At 35.3% G+C, this 27,626-nt stretch overlaps 2 protein-coding genes across 3 annotated transcripts in view; one reads left to right on the forward strand and one right to left on the reverse strand.

Moving 5' to 3' along the window:
- The window catches only part of LOC128988582 (type-1 angiotensin II receptor-associated protein), a 55,398-nt gene that overhangs the window by 5,575 nt on the left and 22,197 nt on the right, over positions 1 to 27,626 (forward strand). For both annotated transcript variants that reach the window (XM_054409985.1, XM_054409987.1), the window contains exons 2-4: positions 12,948 to 13,001; positions 15,373 to 15,407; positions 25,194 to 25,305. In XM_054409985.1, the coding sequence (XP_054265960.1) occupies positions 12,957 to 13,001; positions 15,373 to 15,407; positions 25,194 to 25,305 (192 nt within the window). In that variant the 5' untranslated portion in view covers positions 12,948 to 12,956. The remainder of the gene's footprint in view (positions 1 to 12,947; positions 13,002 to 15,372; positions 15,408 to 25,193; positions 25,306 to 27,626) is intronic.
- On the reverse strand, positions 5,105 to 5,702 carry LOC128988581 (uncharacterized). Its single transcript, XM_054409984.1, has one exon. It carries the CDS (start codon positions 5,658 to 5,660, stop codon positions 5,109 to 5,111), a length of 552 nt encoding a protein of 183 aa, XP_054265959.1. The 5' UTR covers positions 5,661 to 5,702; the 3' UTR covers positions 5,105 to 5,108.

A 27,626-nucleotide genomic window follows, 5' to 3' on the forward strand; every position in this document is an offset into this window, starting at 1 on the left:
GTTTGGACGAGTCCAAGTTCTAGTGGCGACTAACACTGAAAGGGGAGGAAGGTTTGTGGAGTGGAAACAGCTGGCCTTTGGTGCCGTTTAGGGTACACTTCCATATCTGTTGGCACAAACAACCGAATGAGTAATATTGATTATTCGATTGTTTAATTCAATTGGTTAACCAACAACAATTTGGTACAATTTGGTAAACAATTTGGTAATTAATTGGTTAACCTTACATAACTAACCAAATGATATATCGAATAATCGATATATCGATCGATGTTTTCATTCGGTTGTTTGTGCCAACGGATATGGAAGTGTACCTGCCGTTTACAAAATACAATAAATCAACTGCGTAACATGAATTATGAATCACATCATCATAAATTATAAAAAAATTGAATTTACTCTCGTAAAATTCCAGAAATAGAAGCTGCCGACTTGATCGTCCTCATTCCAACCCTCATCGTCATCTGTTAATGGACGTAGCATAGTGCATAATCCCATTGTGCGTAAAAGTGAAAACGTGCCACAGTGCATAATTTCATGTATTCAGCAACCAACATGTGTAATAAGGAAACCCCAACAATGAGGGATTCCATGCTTGGTAACAATATTTTCTTTAGCCCTAAGACATACTGCAGTAAAGAAGTTATTATTGAAACCCTTTTATATTACATCAAGCTCAGCTAATCTAACTTAATATAATCTAACATTTAACCCAACCCAACCTTAATATTAATCTTTAATTTGCATTTTATGTCAGAAAAGGCATGTGAGGAAGGTAGGTCGGGTTTTACGCAGATTCGTGTTTGTATCAAGTGTTTTGAAGTGAGGTTAGATTAGGAAGGTTAAGGTTAGGTTATAATGAACCGGCTCATTAATTTATGCTAAGTTACTTCCAGACTGATTTTGCACAATTAGACCCACTATTTAATTGTGCGAAAACAGTCTGGAAGAACTGATAGATAAGACTGATAAATATTAAAAACAAACAAATATTAATAAACACACAAACTGATTAATAAGAACTGAATATTTGTTTTCAAAATGAATTGATTGCATTCCACATTAAGTCGAGTATAAAAAGCTGTTTGCTCTCCTCCTCACTCAGTCCCCAGTCCACATACGGACCCGTCCAGACCACGCCATATTACCATCAGTACCGCTCAATGAACCTTAGATTTGTAATTTTAACCTTCGTTTTACGGCCACTTAGGAATCTATCCGACAAAAACTGATTGCATTTTTGGATTCAGCGTGAAAAAAACTGTAAGTAGACATCTAAAAATTACAGGATATCGCGTTGTAGATATCTTACTAATATTATAAATGTGAAAGTTTGTGTGTTTGTTTGTTTGTTTGTTTGTTTGTTTGAAGTTCAATCACGCATTAACTACTGGACGGATTTGGCTGAAATTTGGCATGATGATAGCTCATATTCCCTGTTAACATATAGGCATATTCTTTTCTCAAAAATCCTTTCGCGCTCCGCCCCAGTGGCTCTGTAGTTCCCCATGTTAACCTTATGAGTATTCATATTTAAAGGGAGTTGAAGAATTTAGTCAGCTGTTTCAACTAAAAAGTTGGTTCTATATTTGCAAAAGCATTAAAAAGTTATAAGATTTACCAATAGGGTGCAGCACTATGTTTTTTTGCATTTATGAAAACAGCTAATTTGAACTAGGCAGCAACAAAAAATTTGATACGCAATGAGAACTAACTGTCAAAGGAGGATTGTTTACAGTTATGTTTATGTTTTTTCATGAATAATTTGTGATATTTTGCGAATTTTTGATAATTGTTTTTCTATTGTTTAGGTGAAGTGGTAGAACATTATGGCTATGGTAGATGTGTAATACTATAGAAAACTGTAAATTTAAAAAAGTAAATTTTATCAAACTGTGTTCTCCCTCATTGCAAACGCAAAGCTTGAGTATAGCTGCAATAAGCATTATACTTATATGCCAACCCCGTACGAAGGACGGGTACTCTGCTAGTATCAAATATTTGCCAAATTAGGCAAGTTAAGGTCTAACTTAACTTACTTTCCTGTAAAGGGAACATTTTTTATTATCAATGATTTTTTTTATATAGCTACGTAGGCCTATAGATATTTTATCTTTTGATCCGACAATAGACAATAGACAAGTTTATTAGTCATTAATTAATTCACAAGAATTACAATAGACATCGTCAATCTAAACAATAGAAACATTATTTATAAACAACTATAAAATTTAAATCTTTGTTTACAAATTGTAAATTGAAGAAATCACTTAATTTGTAGGCTACATAGAATTAGCTTTACACCAAGAGAGCAGATTTTTTGAAAATTCATTTAAGGGCAATGCACGAAAATCAACTGGAAACATGTTAAATATTTTGATCCCCTAGTGGGTATGATAGTTTTGAGATCTAGACAGTCTTACTCTACTTACATCAATAAAATTTCTATTCCTAGTTAAGTGGCTATGGACATTTCCTCTTAAAACATGTTTGTTTGAGTTCTTTTTCACAAAAATGGAGACTTCATACATATACAGATTTACAACAGTTAATATACTAGATTCTATGAATAGAGATTTACAATGGTCTAATCTTTTGGCACCAGTAACAATTCTAATGACTTTTTTCTGTATCAATAACACCTTACCACTACTCCATTACCCCAAATCACAATACCAAATCTTATGATGCTCTCAAAAAATGCAAAATAGGCTAATTTCAAATAGCTATTAGTGACATGATTCCTTAAACTGCTTAATAAACATTTGACTCTGGATAACCTTGTACAGAGAAAATCAATATGATGCTGCCAAGACAGCCTATTGTCAATATACCTAAAAGCTTAACAGAACTAAAATCACAGATGTCATGGGTTGAAACCAATAAATTGTCAGTTTTGTCAACATTAAAAGCAAGCCATTTGCAGAGAACCAATCTTTCGATTCACCTAAGGCCTTTTCTGATAGGCAGTGCAACTGCCCTAAGTCACTGTGGCTACAAAACAGTGTTGTGTCGTCCGCATAGATTGTGACATCACTACAAGAAACATTAACAGATAGATCAGTCATAAGTATAAAAAATAAGATGGGGCCCAAAATTGAACCTTGCGGAACTCCAAAATTAACATGAGTGACTTGCGATGTAATACCATTGACCTCAACCATTTGCCTACGATTACTAAGATATGACACAAATAAATCTAATTCACAGCCTTGAAAACCATAATGAGCTAATTTGTCTACAAGAATGGGATGATTAACACAGTCAAACGCTTTGCTCAGATCACATAAGGTGATCTGAGCAAAGCACCTATCCTCTAAAGCGTTAAAAAGATTATTTACAACATGATCCACTGCTAAAGTTGATGAAAGACCTAACCTATAAGCAAATTGACAGTTACTAAACAGATTACTATGTTAAAAAAAATTACATACTTGGTTTTTGACTATTTTTTCCATAATTTTAGCCATTGTAGAAATACATGAAATGGGTCGGTAACTGCTAGGCAAATTTTTGTACCCTTTTTTGTACACCGGGACAACCCTTGACAATTTCATAAAAGATGGAAAAACACCCTCTATGAGACAGCGATTTATACAATAAGTGAAAGGACTTCAATAAATTACTCGTTAACCCATACGCATCTCTGGTATCAGAATTTTTTAACGACACAATCACATTTAAAACATCTAATTTTGATACCATTTTGAATTTAAAATCACACACAGGTTGAGCACTTTTTGCCACCATTTGATGAGCATTGCTTTTTGACACATTCACTTTCTCACAGATTTCTTCCACCGCCGTGGAGAAGTAGGAGCTGTAGTCATCAGGGGATAGCGCTGACATTTTTTTCTGCGTGGACCTCCCAGCAGCTGAGTTAATTACCGACCAAGCAGTCTTGCACTTATTGGTAGACCTCTCGATGCGTTCTTCGTTTTTCTCTTCTTAGCTTCTCGGATAGCAGTCCGATACTTGCCCTTTAGATTTTTGGATAAAAAAAGAATGTCTTCATTACCATACATTTTATACACATCTTGATAAAACAGTATTAATTTTTTCCAGCTCTGGGGTGTACCAGTTAAGCTTTTGTTTTCAAATTGCGAGTTCTATTTTTAAACACCTTCTTCTTCACCAAAGGAAAACAATCATTAAAATTTGAGAAAAAAACCGTCCCAGAACAGTCCCGATATATTGATATTAACGAATTGAAACCTATTAGCCGACAACTAACATAACTTACAATAAGTAAGGGGTACAGTTTCTTAACTGGGCTGACTTAGCCTATGCTAATATTGATTGAAACTATCGATTCGATTAGTGAACCTTCATTCGAATTTTTCATTACCAGCAAGTTTGGTTAGGCCTATTTAGGTTAAGTTATGACAGTTTCATTTTATAATTGGTATACCTAGTTAAAAATATCGATCATCAATCGATATTTTCAATTCGATAGTTTCAATTGATATTCTTGATCCTTGACTGACGTTTGTCGGGTAGATTGCGTCAGTGTCTTTTATGTATTTATAAAAGACTTCATTTAAAAAATAAAAAATAAACTGGAATAACTATAATAACTAATATTTACAACTGGTGGTATCCATGTATTAGGCCTATACCTATCATTTTTGCTTTAACAAGATCAGTTGTCAATTTGTAATTTAAATGCGTTTGAAACTAACTTATTAAAACAGAAGGAATAGGCTATAAGTTAAATCATAAAGGAAAACAAAAATATCGATATATTCAAAAAAACTCATCCATCGATAATAATGAATGATCCCTTTAACAAGAAAGTACCAAAAGTTAAATGGCCTTCCTTCTTAAGGAAGGCCATTTGCGCTTGGCAAATGTTTAAATATTGGTCAGTTGAGTAGGCCTAACAGTAGCCTGAATATGAATAGGTTAGGCTAGCCTATAACATTTCTAACCGGAAGTGTCCACATTTATTAAAAATTCATTTAAGTACAAATGTAGGCCTATACAAATTCTTAACAAATGTAGCCTATGTGTTGGATACCACAATGAGGTTGGATTGGTCGGATCTGCAAAGGTTAACTGATTAGTAGATAAAGAGATCCTCAAGAATTAAAATTGTGTTCTATATTTCAAACTGATTCTCCTGAGTGTTTAACTATCTCGTGAAAGAGACACAGGACATACAAGTAGTTGTGAATCTCTGTCAAATAGCTAATGATTCTTAAGGTGGACAAAGTCATAGGCTTCTGAGTGAAGAACTTGAAGAATGTTAGCAGCATTGTTACTGTAACAAGGATCAGTTTGTTGAGTAGCCAAGGCATCAGCAACATGCTTGAGTGCAGATAAGAGCCAGCCATGAGACAGACGTAAATCGCAAGCTCTAATACAGTCAGTACCAGCTTGAAGTCCCTGACTGTTGTTTCCTTTAATGGAGTTTCTGTTTCGGGCCGTAGAGGAAGAAATCGATCTGATAGGGTTTCCCCATCAACCAGCACACAACTTATTTGAGCCAGCGTGACAATAACTCCAAGCAGAGCCAAGAATATAACAAACGCATGGGGAGGGAAAATATATGTACCGCAGAAACAAGGAAACTTGGCCAGTGTAAACAGCCAGTCTAAAAGACCACTTGTCTTGGACGGCGTAATACAATTTAGTATATAAAAAACCGCTTTAGTCATTGTTATATTTTATTATAGGCCTACATATGAATTTACATACCCTAATTTAATTTGAATTCCCAGTAGATATAGTTGCCTAGGAATCATAAATAAGCCTATAATTTTTTCTGTTAATCTTTTAAGGTCTAAGAAGTTACCGAGTTGTTGAATACATTATAATTGAATACTATTGTTGAAGATCTGACAGGCTAAACAAATCTTGTTTAATCTTTAGTGGTAGGTGTATTTTGGCCGATTACACAATTTTATTGTTTGGAAATATCAACTAGCAAACTTTTGTAGGATACAGAACTAGTGATTTGGTTCAATTCAGTCAATAAATGCTATGTAGGTAGCCCAATAAAATCATAGGCCCTATCCTCAGATGTTTGAGTAATGAACCCAAAAAACATATTTTAAACACCAACTTTTGGGTGTGTTGCTAGCCTAGTGGTTAGCATCTCAGGTTTTGGTGGGGGGAGACAAGTTTATTTACCGGTTAACATTCAAGGGGTTGGACCATTTTCCATTAAACATGTTTGTGGATCAAAACCAAGATGGCGGACATCTAGCATCACCTGCAAAGTGCTCCCATATCTAAAGTGTAGTTTAGTGGTAAAAAACAACAAAATTACTAATTAAACAACAAACATACAAACAACAACTTTATCAAGTGATTTTAAGACAATCAAGATTTTAAGTGACCCTCAAGAAAATCTCATGAAAAGCCAATATGACAAACTGAACATGGCTGTAAGTTATTAATACAAGTTTAATACCAAAAATAACATTTACCTCAAAAATTCACAGAGCAGATGGTTATCTTGTAAACATTGCATAGTTCAAAAGTTTCAATTTTACATACAAGTGCCCAAATTCTTTTAATTAAACTCTGCAAATATATCAAACTGACAACCAAGCAGTGACGTCACAGCCAACTCACAGCTTTACACATTCATCACTTCCAACACGACACCTGCTGCCTGGGAGTGTTTGAACTGAGAGTTGCTGACTGGACGCTCAGCAAACTGACCACAGACACTGCCACTTCTAACAGTGTCTACAACCTACTACCAACCAGTAATACAGTGCAACACTGTATTCTTCATTACTCTACACAAATTTTTGACAACAGAAATAAATTTATTTATTAATTTAAATAGTTCTAATCCTGAAATAAATAACCAGCCAAACTTTTCTAAACTGATATAATTTTTAACCTTAACCTCAAGATTCCTGACATAAAGAACCAGCCAAACTTTTCAAAACTGATACAATTTTTAACCTGAACCTCAAGATTCCTTACATAAAGAACCAGCCAAACTTTTAAAAACTGATACAATTTTACACCTGAACTTCAAGACCCCTGACATAAAGAACCAGCCAAACTTTTCAAAACTGATAAAATTTTTAACCTGAACCTCAAGATTCCTGACATAAAGAACCAGCCAAACTTTTCAAAACTGATATAATTTTACACCTGAACTTCAAGACCCCTGACATAAAGAACCAGCCAAACTTTTCAAAACTGATACAATTTTACACCTGAACTATGCCGAAGAACAAAACAAAAGTTTCAAAATATCCCTGTGGTGACTGCAACATTGGTGTAAAATACTCCAGTATAAAATGTACTGGTCCCTGCAACTCCTGGTTTCAAGGTGGGTGTGTCAATATCACAGAAAAACAATTAAAAAACCTTTCTAAAGAAGACATTTTCCTATGGAGGTGTAACAATTGTAGTGACCTTTCCCTCACCTCTGGAAAGCCAGCGTTACAACTAAAAGAAGACCAAACTCCCACACCCCCAAATCAAATATCCTCTGAAAGTCAGGGTAACAAAATGGGCGAGGTAAAAAACAAAATTCTAGAACTAGAAAACTCAGAAGATCCCGATTTAGAAACTTCTCTAACACTTGCAGCAGAAGTTGGAAACACATCTAGCACAAAATAGCTAACTAAGATAAGAAGAAGAAGTACTCAACCTGACTCAACAAAACTGGCCCAGAAACTAACAAACATACAAACCATCGACATCATGAACTACCACACTCAAATTGAACAACTAGAAGATGAGAAAAATACTATTCTAATTAGAAACAACAACTTAATCGAAACAATAACTGAACTAGAACACCAATTGGAAAAGGAAGTAAGCCTAAGAAACACTCTCAAAAAACATTTGAAGATTATGTCAAAGACCGGGAAGAAACTTTTAATAGCTTCAACACAAAAATAAAGGACATGGAGAATGAAATTAAATGCCTTAGGCAAAAAAATACATGCAGCAGAATAAACACCTGAGAAGAATCTACAAAATCATTCAGAGAGACAAGCACACAGACAACCACTACAGAGGCGAAGGACCTCACAAACAAAACCACAGTTTCAGACAACAAAAAGCCAGAAGTATCAAACACAGAAACACTAATTCTACTTGAACTAAAGGCCCTAAAAGAAAAACAGAATAATATGGAGTCAAAAATGAAGAAATTAGAAGATAAAATAACAGTAGAAGATTCCCAGCGCCTAATAACTGAGAAAAAGGAGACTCCTTTCAAGCCAATTAACACATCAAGACGAGTTTCATATAATAAAAACAAATTGGCAACTACTGAGAAAACCCATTTCAGTGTTTCCTTGCAAATAGCAAAAAGCAAGTTGAGGAAAGAAGCACCAGAACACCAAAGTCAACCACAACAAACACAAAATCAAAACATTAAAAAACCCAAGGCCGCCAAAGTCCCAAAAGGAGTTTGCTCTACTTTCAAGGGCACTATATCTCCCCCAATCGAATCAACTAAACCAAAGAACACAGGAAAACCCCCGATCTCTGCCAAGCTTCTTAAGCCGGGAGAGACCATTGAAGACTTCTTTTGGAAAAATATAGACCTATATAAAAAGAATACTCTGTCACACACCAAGCGACTAAACATGACCGAGATGGACTGCCTCTCTTACCAAGGAGAACAGAAACACAAACAGCTGCAAGAACCCAACTCAAGTCAACAATCCAATCACTCTACAGTGCCCCACACTATAACCTCTTTTTTTAGAAACAAACAGCCTGAAAAAAGCAAAAGAAATATCAGCAAATCTCCAAATAATTCTTGTGTAGCAATAATGCACCAAAATATTAGAGGACTTGCTACAAAGACGGACAGACTACACCATATTCCCAATGACACAAAACCAAGCATTCTAGTCTTGGCTGAACACGGACTGAAAAAAACAGAACTAGAAGCTACCAAAATTACCGGCTACTCTTTAATTACCCACTTTAGTAGAGAAGAACATAAACTTGGAGGTGTAGCAATATATTCCAAGGAAACCCTTGCTGATACAGTATCAGCTATTGACATATCAAACACATGCCTGGAGTTAATTTTCGAGGCAGCAATGATTCGCATGCAGACAACAAATAAAAAGGATACAGTAGACCCCCTCTTAACCGACCCTAATGGGACCGGACCTAGGTCGGAAAACTCAAAAGGTCGGTTAAAACGGGCAATCCCTAAAATCATAACATAATTAAGTGTTATAAATTTTGAATTATATAATCATTATTTTGAAGTCATACTTCTATTATTTATAAAATAAGCTACTCTTATCTCCTTTTTTTTCCTATTGATAGAAAAGTCATAAATAAACACTAAACACCGTTAAGTCAAATAGGCCTACTTTAAGTGGAATAGATTATAGTACTAGGCAAGAGTCAATACAAATTCCTATTTTAATAACTTTAGTTCTACTTCTAACCCCCCTTCCCTGCCCTCCCTACAAGTTGCATTGTTTGTTTACTCTAGCGATAAGATAATCAGTTCTCAAAATCGTAACGCACTTTACGATTTTATAAATTTGCTGCACAGATAACAAATCAGATCAGGATGTGCCCGCACTATAAACGATGATGACAAACTGACAATATGCTATATTTTTGTGATCAATGCAAAATAATTTATTCTTAGTCACATCCTGTGGAGATAAGCGTATGGTTCGGTTCTCATCGCCCAGCGTGGGACCGGAAATGCCGAGATTCCTAGAAAGCGGCGGTTAAGCCGAACTGCTCTCAAAGCAAGGTCGGTTAAAACAAACTGTGATATTTTATGATGGAAGGCGGATAATCCGATTATCGGTTAATACGAGGTCGGTTAAGAGAGGGTCTACTGTATCTACATTCTGGGAATCTATAGACCACCAATAGAAAATGCAAGAATTGCCCTTGATCTCCTGTCAGACACGCTAGAACTACAAGAAGTACACAAGAAAAACCTCATACTCATCGGTGACATAAATATTGACAGGCTCACCCAAAATTCAAAAAACACCATGCTGGAAGAAGAGTTAACCACACAAAACATCTGGAGATTTCCTCTACAGGCCACCAGAATAACCCATGACACAGCCATTTCCATAGACTGTATATGCTCAAACATACCATATGCGTATATTACTGGACAAGTTATGCATACTGGTCTATCTGACCACACTGCGCAGCTGTGCCTGTTGAAAACACACCAAGAAGACACTTTCCAAAGATTTGTAATGAAAAGAAGCCTAAACAACACAAACCTAAACAAACTGAAGGCTCACCTCCATCTACAAAACTGGGAACATGTTTACTCTTCACCCAATCTTGAAACCTCCTACAACAAATTTCATAATATTCTCCAAACAGCACTAGATTATACATGCCCATTAAAGAAAACTAAAATTAGTACAAACAAAATACATATGAAGTACTACGATCCCGAAGCAAAATACCTTAAAGAGAACTTTTTGAAAGCTATGCAAAAGTTTGAATTAACAAACAGAAATGAAGACAAAGTAGAAATGATTAATAGAAAAAGGATATACGAAATGAAACAAAGAAACCTAAAAATGTCCTCAACAGATAGCTTCATAGAACAAGCTGACAGCAAACCAAAAGCACTATGGCAAGTTATAAACAAGGAAAGGAAAGGAAAATGTGAAGAGAAAACCCTTACAGAATTAGAAATAAATGGCAAACTCACAAACGACACAAAAGAAATGGCCGAACACTTTAACACATTCTTCTCAAATATAGCAGAAAATACCCTTGACCAAAACAAAGCAATCGTTATAGACCCTGAAACAGTGCTGAATGGAGAGGAACCAGTCTGTCCAATACACCTTACCTTAACTACAACATCCTATAAAGAAGTTGAAACGATAATAAACTCCCTAAAATCCAAAATATCAAGTGGATTAGATGAGTTTTCCTCTAAGATGATAAAGCACTGCTCCCAAGAACTCATCTCTCCTCTGGTTTATCTTATAAATAAATCATTTAAAGAAGGCAAATTCCCATCCACCATAAAAGTCAGTAAAATATATCCCAAACATAAAAAAGGACCAACTGAAAATGCTCAAAACTACAGACCCATCTCTCTCATCTCCAGTTTCTCTAAAATCATAGAAAAAATAGCTCTGGCTAGATTAATGGCACATCTTAATCATAACAAACTCTTAACTGACAACCAACATGGCTTTCGGAAGAATAAATTCACCTCCTCAGCTATAATAGCCCTAATTGAGTGCGTCCTAGACCAGATAGAAAATGAACAATACATTTCCGCCATCTTCCTTGACTACAGTAAGGCTTTTGACTGCCTGGGCCTTGACCTGATATGCAAGAAACTCAAAAGATTCGGTATAAGAAACTCAGCGCTAGAATGGTTCAAAAGCTACCTAACAGGACGTTCACAAGTCGTGGAACTGAAAAACTCATCAAATGAAGTCACAGCAAGTTTCAAATCTTCAAAAAGCAAGCTGACAAGAGGAGTTCCACAAGGCTCTGTATTAGGCCCGATTCTATTCATCCTGTGACTTCCCCAAACAAATTGAGAGTGAAAATGCTGTTGCAATCATGTATGCAGATGACACAACCATTTTGATCAAGGACAACACAGCCCAAAGCCTGTACCTTAATTCAAAATTGATCCTAAATAAAGCCATCCTCTACTAAAAGAACAATGACTTAGCAATAAACCCCACAAAAACTACAACTCTGAATTTCAGTAAGAAAAAACAAGCCCATGGGGCATAGCCCAAGGGAAATATGAAAATTTAATGATATAATATTGCGTTGTCTTCCATTTGTGAGCTATGTTTCAAGTTTCAAGTCTCTAGCTCATCGGGAAGTTAGTATAAAATTGATTGCAAAATTTGTACCGGACAAGAAAGCGAGCTAATAAAAACGTTTTAAAAAAGACATAGTCCCTCAATTAGAGGATTTAACAATAGAAAACCATACAAAATTTCTCGGTGTTATCCTTGATAACAAACTAACATGGGAAGAGCACATCAACCACCTAAGCAAAAAAAAATCAGTGCCGGAATATATGTCGTCAGAAGAATAAACTACATAGGCGGACTCTCTGTGGCCAAAACAGCTTACTTTGCACTGGTAGAGTCGCATATTAGATATGGCTTGACAGTGTGGGGAGGAACTTCAACAAAAAATATGAATCGAATCCTTGTTCCTCAGAAGAAAGCCATAAGAGCCCTCGCCAACCTTGTCCCACCACAGACTTGCAGACTAGCATTCGCAAACTTAGGAATCCTCACAGTGGTGTCTCTCTACATACTTGAAACCATAAAGTATGTGGATGAAATAAACCCCCCCAAGAAACCAAGACCTGCACCACTACAACACCCGTCATGGCTCCAAATTTTCCCTACCAGTTCACCGAACAACTCTTTGGGGGAAAAAACCTTCCTACACCGGCTGCAAACTGAGGAACCATCTACCTGACTACCTGAGAGACCTGACTGGCAACAAGCTACACCAGGAGTTGAAGAAGTGGCTAATTGCAAGACCCTTCTACACAATAAAGGAACTTTACGAAAATTATGGAAATTAGCACATACAATTCACTATTGTATTGATACTATTGTAATTCTTAATGAATGAACAATAAAGAATATTGTATTGTATTGTATTGTATTTGAACATGACATACAAAATATCACCCTTGTGGACACCAATAAATTAAAATCAATTGACATTGAGTTGGCATAAACTTAAATCTTAGTGGTGATTTTGTAAGTAGGCCTAATATTGTTTACAAGATAAGACCACCAAACTTAGGCCATACCGTTCAAATGAATAGTATATTGTAAGTATGTAGGGTATATTGTAGGTATGTAGGGGGGTAGGTTGTATTTGAAAGGTGAACTGTGTTGAATGGATGAGATGATAGTTTTGTTCAGCTGGTTCTTCATTCCATAATGACCAACCATTTAATAACAGCCCAATGAATTATACTTTAAAACATGTTTCAGGTTGTGGAAATGGTAGATGTTGATCTCAATTCTGTTCCAAGCATCAATTTGAAAGTAAGTATGTTCAATAATATCCTCACGGATTGATCTATTTATTTAAACACACACATTATTAGTGTTTTAAACCTCGAAAAAGATTTCTAAGTAATTACTCACAGCAATAAAGGGGATAATGAAACAATTTTTTAATGGCTAAAGAAATTAAATTGTAAAAAAGTTAAAATTTGTACATTTAAGGGGTATACTAAACGAATGCCTACGTTTATCAGAGTTCGTTTCTGAGTACGTTCGTCAGAGTACGTTTATAAGAGCTAAAGAGATTATTTTGTAATGCCACCAAGAGTTAGCTATGGGATGCAGGCTTGGTGACTGTCGTCTGTATGCAGTGTTTTTGCTAGCCTTCCTAAGGCCCTTGAGCTACATCCGGCCTGCAAGCAGATTTTTTTTTCAGGCCCGCAGAAAGCCAGCATAGGCTAATAATGATAGAAATCTTTTTGATATTCAAATTCAAATATATTTATTTAGGATGTTACAAGCATGGCCTCGCCAAGTTTACAAAACTTGTCGGCGAGGACCAATAGATAAAAAAAAAATGACAAACAAAGTTTACAGATTTTTCTCTTTTACTTTTGTTTTGTTTTCTGAGTACAATGAATTAATTATGAAAAACTAGTTCTAAGGCGGTTTGTGGCAGGCACTTATTAATAACAAGAGTGTTTTGGCAGCTAAACTTAATTCTAAAAGCATTAAAAATAAGTGTAACGAATAAACAATAAATAAAAGGTAGGAGTGAAAGCTCATATAACCAACGGCATTCACCTAGATTGCAATATTTTGTTGTCTTTGGATTTGTGAGTTTGTCGTGTGGTGGTGGCAGTGGAGCGAGTGAGTGTCGAGAGAAAAAAAGAGTTGCTTGACAAGCTTGAGTCTTGTTTGTTCGTTTGTTGGTTGAACATAACCTTACACTAAAAATGCACATTTTGTTCATCAAACACTGATGATCTTCTCCCACGATCAATTTGTGTTCTGGTGGTCTTAAGGGTGCCGTGATCGTCTCCTACAATTGCGGCAACACTTGTGACCAGTGATAAAGATTTCCTTACGGCATTAAAAGAGAACCAATAGAACGTCGTCAATGAATGGAGGCTCTGCTATAGGAATTGATGGAACTCTCGGGCCATACCTGATTCAAGTAAAATTCCCTGTCTTTTTCCCGTCCAACAAATTTTACATACAATTGCTGGTCTCTACCGTTCGGCTGGTTACGATGTTTAAATATGCGTATAGTATGTCTCTCACTTGCCATTTTCTTCTCAATAGGGAATCAATCAATCCTTATTATCAGAACTTAAAATTGCAACCCTAAATTAGCTGACATCAAAGTGGAAAAATTAAATATTTCCAGCAAAAAAATATTGTTCTTTTTACGCTTTTACACTTATTGCATTTCCTGTATTTTGACTTTTTTTAAAGACATTATAATCAAAAGATTAATAATTAATGTTGAAGGAAATAAGGTTGGAGATTCCTGCTCTACCGGATTATGAAATGTACTAAATTATTAAATTTTACTGTACATACAACTTGGATATGGTTAAAAAGTATTGATATTTGCAGGCTTGAGGCTTCACACGAAAAATATCTGATATGTCCAAACTAGTTGTGAAATATCAGTTTTTTTTTTTTTTTTTAGAAATCATTACTTATATATTCTATTTAGGCTATAATAAAATTTATTTATTATGGGAGGAAGCCGATCTGGTGGTAGAACACAGGGTTTGGTCCTTGATGTCCCAGGTTTAAATCCGGCCAATCACCAACGGATTTTTTTCTATGTAATGAAGTCGTGACCCTAGAGTACTAGCCTGAAGTAAACTTATTATACAGAAAAGTTCCAGTCCAGGAGCATAGTGTGCTAGGTTATAAAGGTGGGACTAAAAGAAAAATACAAAGCTTAGGCCTACTACTCTTGTATTTGAATAAGATTTTCCTTAAGTGTTATGGAATGATTACAAAATTTGTGTGACATTTAAATAAAAATAGTATACTGGTGGCTAAGCATTGTATTTTGGTTTGGTGAAATTTCAGATATAAGACTACAAAATGATCCGAAGGAGCCCGACGCGTATCGAGCTCAAGCTGGACGATGTCGCGGAGTTTCTCCCGGTGAGACGTGAGTATGAGGCTGCTAGGGATCTGCGTGCTGCGGAACAGAAGACGTGGTTACCCTCCGGCGGCACTAAAACTAAACAGGAGTTACAGCAGATTATACATGAGCGCATCGGCTACAACCCGCAACCACGACCAGCTTCCTAAACCCACCTAAAACACATTTTCTTTGATTTTTTACCGTTAATTTTTGTCTACATATGTATGAGTTTGTAATAAATATTTTTTGATATTGACACGTGTTTTCTTTTTCCAGATTATATTTGGAGTTCACTTTATATTAATAACATGGTATGTAAACAATTCTATATTGCACCTGGTTGTGGCAATTATGTAAGGTCGAATAACAAAATTATTGTTTGAAACTTATATCACTGTTTTGCACTTTGTTAACAGCTAATATGTTTGGTAAAAAAAAGTAGTATCACTAGTAAGTACTAATCACCCAATAAATATCGGCGGTGGTCTCATTTCAATTTCTAAAAAAATGTACATAAAAATTCCATGTGGTAATTTTTTTAAATTTGTCCAATGTTGGGAAAAGCCGCCATTTTTATTTGTGATTTTAGGGGTTTCCCGTGCACCGATTTTGGCAAATTTTTAGTATGTCACTCTGCACACTAAACACTACAAAATAAAGCCATAAAACGTTTTCTTGTATTTTTTTTCTCATATTTGCCGAATAAAATTTTGTTGGACAGCTGCAGGCTCGTGCTCAGCACCCCCAAAAATATGAAGTAGGGGTAAGCCTTAAAAAACAATTAGGTACCTATACATTTTTCACCTCAAAATACCTTTTTACTGGACTATACTATCTTTCTCTTTAGTAAGAATTAATTGTGTGTGTTTGCAATGTCTAGAAAAGCCATTATTGAAATTGTTTCTACTTTTAATGTACAAGTGATCAGAGAAATAGATTATTGCATGTTGTCTTTAACAATTTATTTTAACTCTTTTTTATCTAAATTTTTACACCACAAATTTACTTTTTTTTAAATTATTGAACTATTGTTACCTTAGCCTTTGTTCTTGCAGAAAGATGTTATGATCCTCCAATATATTTCACTACGTTGTGTGGAATCTTCAGGGAGATGAGAAGTACTATTTACACATTATATACAGTTTATACACATCATTGTATACACACATCACAACTTGGTACGTTTACGTCGTGGCCACTTCGCGACGGACACCTGTAGGGAATCACACTAGCACTGTCTTTGTTCACTGACCTTCTACCGAGAAGGGTTGGTTATGCAGGTTGAGAGTCTATGTTTCGTTGCGGTAGGGAACTTCCACTATTGCGGGGTTGCCAAATCGTTTGTATATTTACTGGATTTATTGGAGGAATATAATCTTTCTGCAAGAACAAAGGCAAAGATAACAATAGTTCAATAATGAAATATTCTAGTTCTTGCCACTGAGAAATACATCAAATTTACCTTGTAATTAATTATGGTGAAGGGTGATGATAACACTGTAGTTTAGGGGGGGGGGGGTTAATAATACAGTTCAACAATTTATATTTTCCTACAGTCACCCGTCAAAGTGGGTTTCCTTGCACAGATTAGAGTACAAAAAACCTTACTTTGGCGCACACCAGTATTCCAACCAAACAGCACAAAAAGCAGTGTGCTTTTATTATGCACATAATCCGTGTACGCTTGAAAATAAGTTGGCAACACTTAAAGATATTACGACTATGATCAGCTGGTGCAGCGTTTCCCATTGCGTTCAATGTTTGGATTTAACCTAACCTAAAAAAGTGTTTTACAGTGTTTGAAAGACTAATTATTTATATTAGCTGACCCGCGAGCTTCACCCCGTTTGACTTCATAAGTATTAATAAAACTATTGATTGGTTAAGTTAAGCTGAAGAAATAAACAAAACAGAATAACACAACAATATAATAATACAAACAAATAATCATACTGGGACGGGTGGCGTCGTCCTGTAATCCAGCTACTAGGAGGTTTTAAATTTTAATTACTGGTACTTGATCAATTTTATTTGTAAACCCAGTACTAAAAGAACAATTTTATTGAAAAGGACTTAGACATATAGTTTGTCTTGACTTTAGTCTCCTGAAGTAATGGGAGTGTCTTATTTAACGACACAATCATCACACAAAGATTTGACAATCCGCTGTGAACGTGAAAGCCATCATCTAGATCAAATTAGTATTTTATGGTCTTTTCAACTCCTAACAAAATGGAACAACCCCCAAAGCTGTAAAAATTAAGGTTAACGAGTTATTGCCATTTTTGTGATCTCACCCATAAAATATCATAGTAGTTACTCCCACCGCATATCCATTATAATAGTTTTTGACAAGATAATGGGAGAAAGTATGTTAGTTTGCTGATACCGTTTACTTATATCTTGTACAAGGGCGGTCCTAGACATATATTTTGGGGGGGGGTCACCGGAGAGCCTGGAGGGTATGGAATACCCCCCAGCAAAGAAGGGGGGTCCGGGGGTCCCCCCCCGGGAAAAATTTGGAAATAACGTACTAAAATTAGTATTTTTTAAGCTATTTTGAGGACCTAAATTAATGTGTTCAAGCTTCCCAGTTTATTTTTTAAAGGCCAAAAAAATGTTAAAAAATAAACTTGTACTCGTATAATGTCAAGTTTTTTTTATTTTTTATTATTGAGACTTGGGGTTTTAATATCAAAGGAATACCGCAACATTACAACACATTCAAGCATGTTTGATTTACAAAAACACCCTTTCAACTGGTGCCAATGTGCATGCTAAACAGAAATTGTCCAAAATCAGACCATGATTTTGAACCAGAGAACTTATTTGATCTAAGAAGTGTTTAAGAACTAGCACCCAACACGACTGCATTATACCTGCCTAGCAAGCAACAGTTAACCTACACAAAGTACACTCCACAACTAACGATGCCGTCGGCGTCCCGTCTCCCGTCACTGCTACCGCCTGAAGAGTTGGTTCTCAGTGTTCTAATTTTGTTCTACGCCAGTGGCATTTTACAAGGGGTCAATAAAGTTTTTGTGCAACTTTTTTGTGGTTGTGAGTGGTTGTGCCGGGAATTAAATTAGTCCCTTCCGCATTTAAGTCTGAGACACTACCATTTTGTTGTTATTTTGTGGCTAGCAACATACCAATTGGGTAGTGTTATTATTAAATATGATATCAGGTGCTCTAAATATGAATGATTTAATATTGAAAGTTTTAAAATTTTCTACAGTAATCATTGAGTTACATTACTATAATAACAAATTCCTATCGCTGAATTTAGATAAATTAATATTCAACTACCCTTCAAGCTTGGACTATTAATACAACTTCTTTTCTTTATCCAATACCCAATTCAAGTTTTCAACCAACTAGGTTAAAATTAATGGTAACATTAAATGCCGAAAAATTAAATAAGAAGAATGCGGCCGAACGTCGAACGCCAGCATCGGACACTGCCGTTGCCGTATATGGCTGAAAGCGTCCGTCGTCTGCCGATCTTCCCTACTTTTCATAACGTACAAAAAATAGACTCGAACGATCCCGAGGTTTGGGTGAGTTTGTGATTAGTCCTTTCGTTCGCCACAAGTGTAAGACTACAATGAATTCAATTTGGTAGAACGATTTGCAATAAAAATTATTAAAGTTCCCCTGGTATAATATTTTATCTATATATAAAATATTTTGGGAGGGGTCATGACCCCCCTGACCCCCCCCCTGGGACCGCCCTTGATCTTGTATATTGTATGGGTAGTTTTTAAAGTCGGAGTTTTTTAAAATAAATATTTATATCAGACTAGCTGTTTGCCCGTTCTACGTACGGGAATCTTGTAGTAAGTTGAAACCTTCTTATTTTCAGAACAGGAGTTGGTTTGCATATGAATATTTCCTGATATGCTGGCAAAACTATTACTGTATAGGAATACATATAAACCTTCGCAAAAACAATATCTGACAGTTTCAAAGCCAAAACGAATGCTTCACAATTATCAGGGTGGCTAGTGACCTGGAAAACCTGGAAATGTCAGGGAATATTAAATACTAGGGTACATGTTGCTCGAATTTGAGCAATTGCAAAGTATTACAGGAGTTATTTCAAAACGAATAGGTAATAGTGTTATTTACAATGTGTTTAAAAGAGACAATTCAAAGATAACCGGTGTGTAGCTCATGAAGATACTCACGATGTATATAAAACGGTAATCAACATTTCCTGTAAATATTGTATCATTTCATAACCTCTGGTACGGTATTGTTTTTTTAATGTTTTCTACAAACATTTCCTGACTTATAGCCATATGGACAAAAACCTTAAGAGATTCTACCACCTTAAAACCTTAAGTTTGTATTACATGGGTTTATCTTCGTTATTGTTAAACCTAAAGCATTCCGGCCGGTTTTTCCTCCTCAAAATGCTTCGCTGTACAGGCAACACAGGTCATTGATAGAGGGCCAATTGAGAACGAAAAGTCGTTTTGGGGTAGTGTTAGGGCGCATTTGTAACCTAATAGTTGAGATTGAGCTGCGGTCGTTATCACGATTACGCCTCCTGTCTTTGTTTCCTTGTCGTCGCGTCGGAGGCATTTAAAAAAAAAAAAAACAACAAATAACAAATTTAAGTTACAATCATGCTAACACGATCCGTCATAGCTACACAAAACAACGATAAATACACATATCTGAGATACAACCATACTAACACGATCTGTCTTGGGGTTATGTTTACACAAACTCAAAATAGTAAATAAATGTACTCAATGCGTTTCATTGAATTGAAAAATAAATAACAGCAATTAAATTATACAGCTGATCAAAATGTAAAAAATTATGTTTTCCATATGGACAACATGGGAACTTTCAAAGCCACTGGGGCATAGCCCAAGGGACTTTTTCAAAAATGTAAGGCCAGTTTGCAAATCTACGCGACACGCTCTTTCCAATGAGACGTCAATGGATAAAATCGGTGTAGAAATGGCGGAGGAGTTCAACCGACAAAGTTTCATGTAGCGTATTAATTATATAGATCTGGAAAAGTCAGGGAATTTTGTCATAAGTCAGGGAAAATTGTAAAAGGTTTAAAATAATTATAATAATTGTTAGGAAAGGTCTATCTGGTAAGAGTACGTTTGCCGTGTGGGTAAAAGCTAAGAAATATGAATGTGCAAATAAATTTTGTGTTTTTGTACAAATTAAATTTTGTTATAAACTGTGTATCATCTTATCAAACTCAGTTTAATTTTATTAAGGTAAGTTTCAAAGTTTGAATATAAGCTAGCCTGTATCTAGGTGTTATGTATGTTTCTCATATAAACAAACATAAGATATTCTTCAGATAAAGATTAGTCCTTTTGAAGAATTAGTTAGTATTACAATTGTAATTTTGAATTTGTCAATCAGGGAAAGTTTAAAAAAATCATGGAATTGTCAGGGAAAAGTCAGGGAATTTTTCAATGTGATTTCACTAGCCACCCTGATTGTCACCCGATTGTGTTAGCCCATATTTTATATCTAATGATAAAAGGAATTGCTTTATAGATCTATGAGGCATAGTCCTAAGGTAGGCCTGTAATTGAAAGTTACTTTTCACACTGGTTAAAAGTAGTTAAAATACTACCTCAACCTCACTACTGCACACTTTATTCGGGTTGAAATTTTCATTGACAAAGGTGCTTAATGTTAATGCTTAAAACATCTTGTCTTTTCCACGAAACACTGAGAAATAAGGACATTAATGCGTTATCAACAGACAGCATACACACACAAATACAGAATTGAATTAGGGGATTACCTACGCTTTAATTGCAAATAAAACAATTATTTGAAAGTTTTTATAGTGTCATCAAATGGCTAGTTGTAAATAGTAATGTGCTTGTACATAAAAATGATTCTTACTGCTACCCCCGGTTCTAAGGAAAAGTAGCAGTACCAAAAACCAACGTTTACATTTAAGAAAATAACTATAGGCCTAGTACTTACGACCAATTCAAACTGTCCATCTAATCAAAATGTATTATAGGTGTTAATCCGTTGGCAAATATATAAATAAATAAATACACAGGCCACAAAACATGTAACATGTAACGTTAACAACGTAAAGCTTTAAAAACTCACTATGGTTTGTTAAAAAAAAAAACTTTCACTTGATGTGGTGCAGTTCCGAAGTTATTAATCTCCCTTGGTTTTTATTTTCTTTTTAAGTTTTCAAAAATCAAAGTTATTTCCCATTAATAGCATTATTTGTAAGCAACTTTTAATGTTAACATATTAATGACAGTTTGAAGAAACCACCTTTATCCAAACAAAGGTTTCTTATTTAAAAGATTACGTAATCTCTAAACGATAATCGGTACATATATCTAGCAAACATTCGGAGGAAATGTTACAAAAACGCACAAATCTGGGGTTTTGGACGTTTTTAGTTTTACTTCCTAGATAGGAAAAGTACCAATATCGTTGTTGAAATGTAAGTAGAAACCAAAAGTGAACAACACATTGGAAAAGCGAGTTTAACTACATCTGTAATTTAAACTTCTGTTACGATCACAGCGAAATCAGATAGATCTTCCAAGATTTCAGCAACATCCACGATCACCCACTGCATTTGTGATTTTTTACTTTGCACTTTACAACTCTGTCCTTGAAACTTCGTCAATAAGTGAAAACCTTTTTGTAAGTTATTCATGACGATGATTAAAAAAATGTAGGTAAGTTTCCCAGCACTAATACAACACTGATTCACGGCATTTTCCCCGGTTATCATAACTCAAGAACAATCGTTGCACTTGCGATTCATTAAACCGGTTAAGTAAGGCACAACGTTTTTAATCTCACTTGGTTTGGATGTCCTAACAAAACTTGATCGGAAATGGTTGCGGTATTTGTAAACAACTTTTAATGTAAGCATATCAGTGACAGCTAGAAGTGAGAACTAATCCAAACAGCTGATCGTTATTTCATAAAATGTAATAGGAAACATTGGGAGAAAATTTGACAAAAATCAAACAAAATTGGGTTTTTGATGGTTCGTTATTTTGTTTTCAAAGAAGCGAGGCCATGTTTTTATAGCCCAAGACACTCTCACCAATCCAGTAAATACAGAAAAATGATTAGAACCTTGATCGGTACCCTAGTTTTCTAGGAGTAGGCCGCGTAAAATGACATTTTTGCGTTACAGACGGAGTCACAGAATGGACAAACAGACATACAGACAGAAATTGAGATAAGACTCGTTTCGGCTTTCTTAGGCTATAAAACGTAAAAATAACCAAAAACTGCTTGATTCTAAGCAATGTACAGACAAAACTCTAATTTTATTTTTATAGATTTACCTTTGTTGTTGTTGCCCCAAGTTCTTGGATAGTGTTGGGGACGGCGTGAACACCTTACTTACTCAAGAACTCTGGCAATAACAACAAAGGTTAAAATTCCAGTTTTTGAGACTGCTATAGCTCAAATAAATGATCTTTTGCAATAATAAATGTATCCAAGATACGGTCTATAAAGGGTTAAAATACCTAATTCTGTAAATTTATCTTTTGACATTTCGTTAGCACCAATATCATCATCAAACTTAAACTGATCTAATAGACAAAAAAATATATGTATATATATTGCGTAGGAAATCGTCATTCTGGGAGGAACATGTATATCAGAGACTAAAGAATATAACCATATTTCTAAATTTAATTTGATATTCACGAGTTTTAGAGTCAATTCCACATTTAATATGCTCTCCCCTTTAGTTTTACATTTTTAAAAGCAAGAGAAATTGTGTATATAATTTAATCTTATAAAATCGATCCACGTAATAAATAAAATAGATAAATGAGTATGGAGTTATGTATTTTGAAAGTTGTCTAGCAGCAGGGAAATCTACAAAAGTAAATTTAAAAAATATTTACAAACATACAAATATTTTTAATAATTTCCAACTCCTTCCAACTATTTATTAAATTGTTTTTTTTTTCGGAATAAAATCGGATTCATTCAAAAATCTGATTTGAACTAATTGTCTAGTATGATAAATTAAGATGTATTTAGCAGTTGGTGTTAGACGCAAAAATGCACAGAGAAAGTGAATTAGGGGTAAGCATACTGATATAGGCGGTATTAATATTTCATAAGTAAAAGGATACTTAGCCTACTTGCAAACTGCTATTTGTCATTCCAAGCTATTAACTTGTCAATTTTGTGCCAAGAACACACTGAAAGCATTTATTTGAATAGCACAGTGAAGTTTTTAGCTAACAACTATCAATTATAAATATTTATTGGTAAGCGTATAGTTACCAACAATAAAAAAGTAAGATATAAATAAAGGAGAGTGTATGTTAGTATGTTTGTATGTCCGGCCTTTTCTCCATGATCACCGACTCATAGTTGTAGTAGTAGATTGTTCTTTTAATGCTCTCCAAAGTAAGACTATTTCCTCTTCAATACCTAGGTATTAAAGTCTAGCTAGGACAACTTTACCAACTTAATTTTACTTTTTTTGTATTAGGCCTACCACTAGGGTAGGGTCTGTTATTTCACCCATGTCAGTTAAAATTATTTACACCAAGTGTGTCACTGATTTTCAAAGTATATAAGTGAAACCCCTGTTATTGTAAACTTGTACAGCTCTTGACATCAAAGCTGGCACTTGGCCGATCGCTACTAGTACCTATTTAAAAAACATGTCCCGTCGTGCAGGTTGCATCAACTGTCCTCGCGACCCTTATGAAGGCGCTCAAGTACAATACAAGGGGAGTCAACCCCGTGAGGCAGCGGAAATGTTTCCAGTCCGGTCTTTTTCCTACCTCCACCCTCCTCCCACCTACACTGCCCGCGCTAGGCCAAGTGCCAGCTTAGGTGTCACGAGCTGTAAGTGGACACTCGCCAACGCTTCCTCCTATTGTTTTTTGTGGAGGGTAGGTTTCTAGGATGCAAGTACCTGACCTCAGCTTTTGCTTTACCCAATAAATCCCAGGAATCCCCCAGAAATACTCGTGGGATGGTCACTTATACAAGGTCGTTGATGCAGGAATCAGGAGCAATAACATTGAAGCCAAACCTTCTAAGATATACATACAGTATTTCTAGAAGACTACTCTAATCTTTAGCATTTACGACTCAGGAAGTCACAAGGGGTTGGGAATATCCGCCCAAAATAAACCTCTTTTAGTTTTAAAATTCAAGTTTAAAAAATATGGAAATCTCTACATATACAACTTTGCTAGGTGTTATGCTTATTTTAATACAACATTTGATAGTGTTTTCTAAAAAAAAACTAACGTTGATAGCTAATTGTACTTTTTTTCCTAGGACACTAGGCATAAGTAGGGATATTGCGATATTATCGATATCAATGCATATCGATATTCGTTTCGATATTTCCGATATTGTTGTTTCGATAATATCGTGATATCGGAAGAATTTTGTTGATATCGGTTCTCGATATTGAATTTTAAGTTTAGATAAAGTTTTAATGATATCGACATACCTCACGGCCGCCTTTAACTCCAGGCCGCAGCCTTCGAAACGGCAACGTCGCAAGTGGTGTTGTAACAGCTGTTTTGTTTGGAAGCAGCTAATGGTATTTGTGTATTTGTGAAAGATTGGATACTGGACTATGACAATATTAACTAAGAGAAAGATACTTTTAAAAATATCATAAAAACAGATCATTCGACTTATCGAACTCAATTTTTTATAAAATCACAATTCAAATACCCTAAAGTAAAAATAGTCAGGGCTTAAAGTCGAGGAAATTTTGTCCTCTGTACATTTTTGTTAATATTCGTCAGTTCATTTTGCCGAATAACATAGTTCTGATTGATTAAAATACCGTACCAATGTTTCAACATTAATTTTGTTGGGTTTATCTTTGCGTTGAAGCTAGCTGTGCTGCACACCCTTCCCTACTTCCCTCTTACCCAGAAAACCTTTTAAAAGACCTATAGGGAATTTTTTTGGGGAGAACAGACTCAGAGCTATCCATGTGCCATATTGTTTATCGTGGAGGGTTGGTTTCTCAGAATCACTCTTTGCAGACTGTCCTACACTCACTTGTATGTTATTTATAATCAGTTTAACTGACCGATGTTACGCAGGGGTATCCAGGGACATTGGAGCCCAGACTCCTACTTCTTCTACAACCTGGTGTTTATCCTAACACTCCTCTGGGGGATCCACTGCAAGGATAAGGCTGAACCTATACAGATTGTGAGTAATCAGCAAATCAGGTTTTAGCACCAATCATACAAAATAGATTTTTTTTTTCTAGAATCTCACTTCAAAAAATGTTTTTAGCTTCCAAATCTATCTTCATTATACATAATGGTTTTTCTCTGTTACGCTCTTTTCCGCCTGTCCTACTTAGCCGATTTTTATGATTTATGTGTCAATTGAAAGCTTATTATCTATTGGAGTGACAAATGGTATACCAAAAAGGGTAATTTCATATATGGCATCGCCCCCTAGCGTTTGATTTATTTCTAGAATTCACTTTTGAAGATAAGTGATGCTGATCAACTTTCTTTACAAGGGTTGCAATTTTGAATTATTGTAATTAATATCAGCTGGTTTGTCAGTTGAATGTTTAACCACAGTCAGATTGTAAACAAGAGATGAAACAGTTTATGAAATAGTTATTTGTGTAACTAGTGGGTAAAGTGGCACTTTGCTGCACACGAGAGCAATGTTTACGCACTCGCCTGTGGCTCGTGCGGAATCATCTTGAGTGCAGGAAAAGCCTTTTGCACTCGTGTTACACATTATATTTTTCCTACAGTCACTGTAAAGCCTATAAATAATTAGTCTTTCAAACACTATACAACACGTTTTTAGGTTCAACTGGCAACACAAATAGGTGCCCTAGAGAAAGTAGTTACCGGTCCGTATCACTCCGCTATTTTTTCCTCGGCAAGCAATGTGCTCCGCGACTTGAGAAAATAGTTCCATATGTTTTTGTAATTTGAAGTGGTTTCCGCGCCTAAAAAAAGCTTTAACCCTCCGAGTGTTATTTGTCGCTTCAGCGACACATAACACACTTTGTGTAGTGTTTTGTGTCGCTGCAGCGACTCACAAACACTGTTTACGGCGAAGGCTCTATGACTGACAAAATCGGATTGAACTGGATCGAGTTAGGTATCGTTTTATTTTACAGATTCAGAGCTTTCTCCGGAGGTCTGTCTCTAAGCGCTTTTCATTTTAGTTCCGAACATATTGTAGCAGACAGCTGACGTGCGTATTTGTAAACAGCTTGGTTAACCTTGAACCGATGACTGATGTGTTTTATTACGTTTATCATTGTTTTAGTGTTAAAAATCAAAAGTAGTGATATACGTGGTGCATTATAAGAAGATTTAAGTGATTTTGAATGGCTGGTTGATGATCCTGAAGAAGTAGGTAGTGATATTGATGTAAATTATCAGCCAGATTCCTAGCTATGGTTAGGCTATGCATTCTTAGCTAAACGCTATGTACTGAAATCCGTTTTTTGCCCATAACTTATTTATTTGCAAATCTACTTCCTTATATTATTATATATTTGTAATCCTCATAAAATTTAGAACAAAGTGGCTATTTTCAAATATTTATAGGCCTATAATTTATACAATTTCATTGAGCGCAAACTTATTTTTTTTTTTTGAAAATTTTCCAAAATATTTTTTTTTAGCTAAAAACTTTTTTGAAACAAATGTTCCTTATGTTTTATGTATAATATTGAAGCCCATGATTTTCCAAACAAAATGGTATATAGAACAGTATAATTAACATTGTTTTCAAGCTTCTCAGATCCGTTTTAATGAAACCTTGCAAATGAGCAAAAAATAGGCAGACATTAAGGCCAAAACGAGGAACACTCGGAGGGTTATAGGTATTTTCTTGTTTATTAAGATCGTAGGAATGTTTTAAAAACGTTTAAAAGAAAAGTCCAGAAAGTTCAGAAACACTAAAACTATAAAAACTAAATGACAGGTTAAATCGTAGTTATAATAGTCAATCAGCTGCTCATAGTATTATTATCTTTAAGTGTTGCCAACCTATTTCGAAGCGTACACGGATTACGTGCATAATAGAACCACACTGTTTTGTGTTGTTTCGTTGGAATCCTGATATGCGCCAAAGTATAAACCGTACGACAAAGTATAAACCGTACGACAAAATATAAATATGCAGCAATTAGCAGCTTTCTGTACTATAAACAGTACAAGGAAGCCAACTTTGTTGGGTGACTGTAGGAAAATGTATTTTACATAACTAGCTGAGGCTTCTCTGTGGCCGATGCTATTTTAAGTGATGATTCTAATCAAATTGTGGTAGGTAAATTCATCTTTATGTTATAAATATTTGGAGCACATAAATGTCTTGGATGTAATATTTTCACAATTAATTGTGATCAAATTGATTTTTAATGCTAACTGTCAATTAACAATGTGAGCTTCTGATGTGTTCTGTTATAGCCTCCTCTAATACAAGTTGCAATGAGACAAAAGTGGCCACGCCGCAGTCCCGACCTACCAAAACAGCCAATTCATATA

The sequence above is a fragment of the Macrosteles quadrilineatus genome, unplaced genomic scaffold (genome assembly GCF_028750875.1).
Source record: "Macrosteles quadrilineatus isolate MER2022 unplaced genomic scaffold, UCM_ALF_1.0 Scaffold_3__2_contigs__length_128488019, whole genome shotgun sequence".
NCBI lineage: Eukaryota > Metazoa > Arthropoda > Insecta > Hemiptera > Cicadellidae > Macrosteles > Macrosteles quadrilineatus.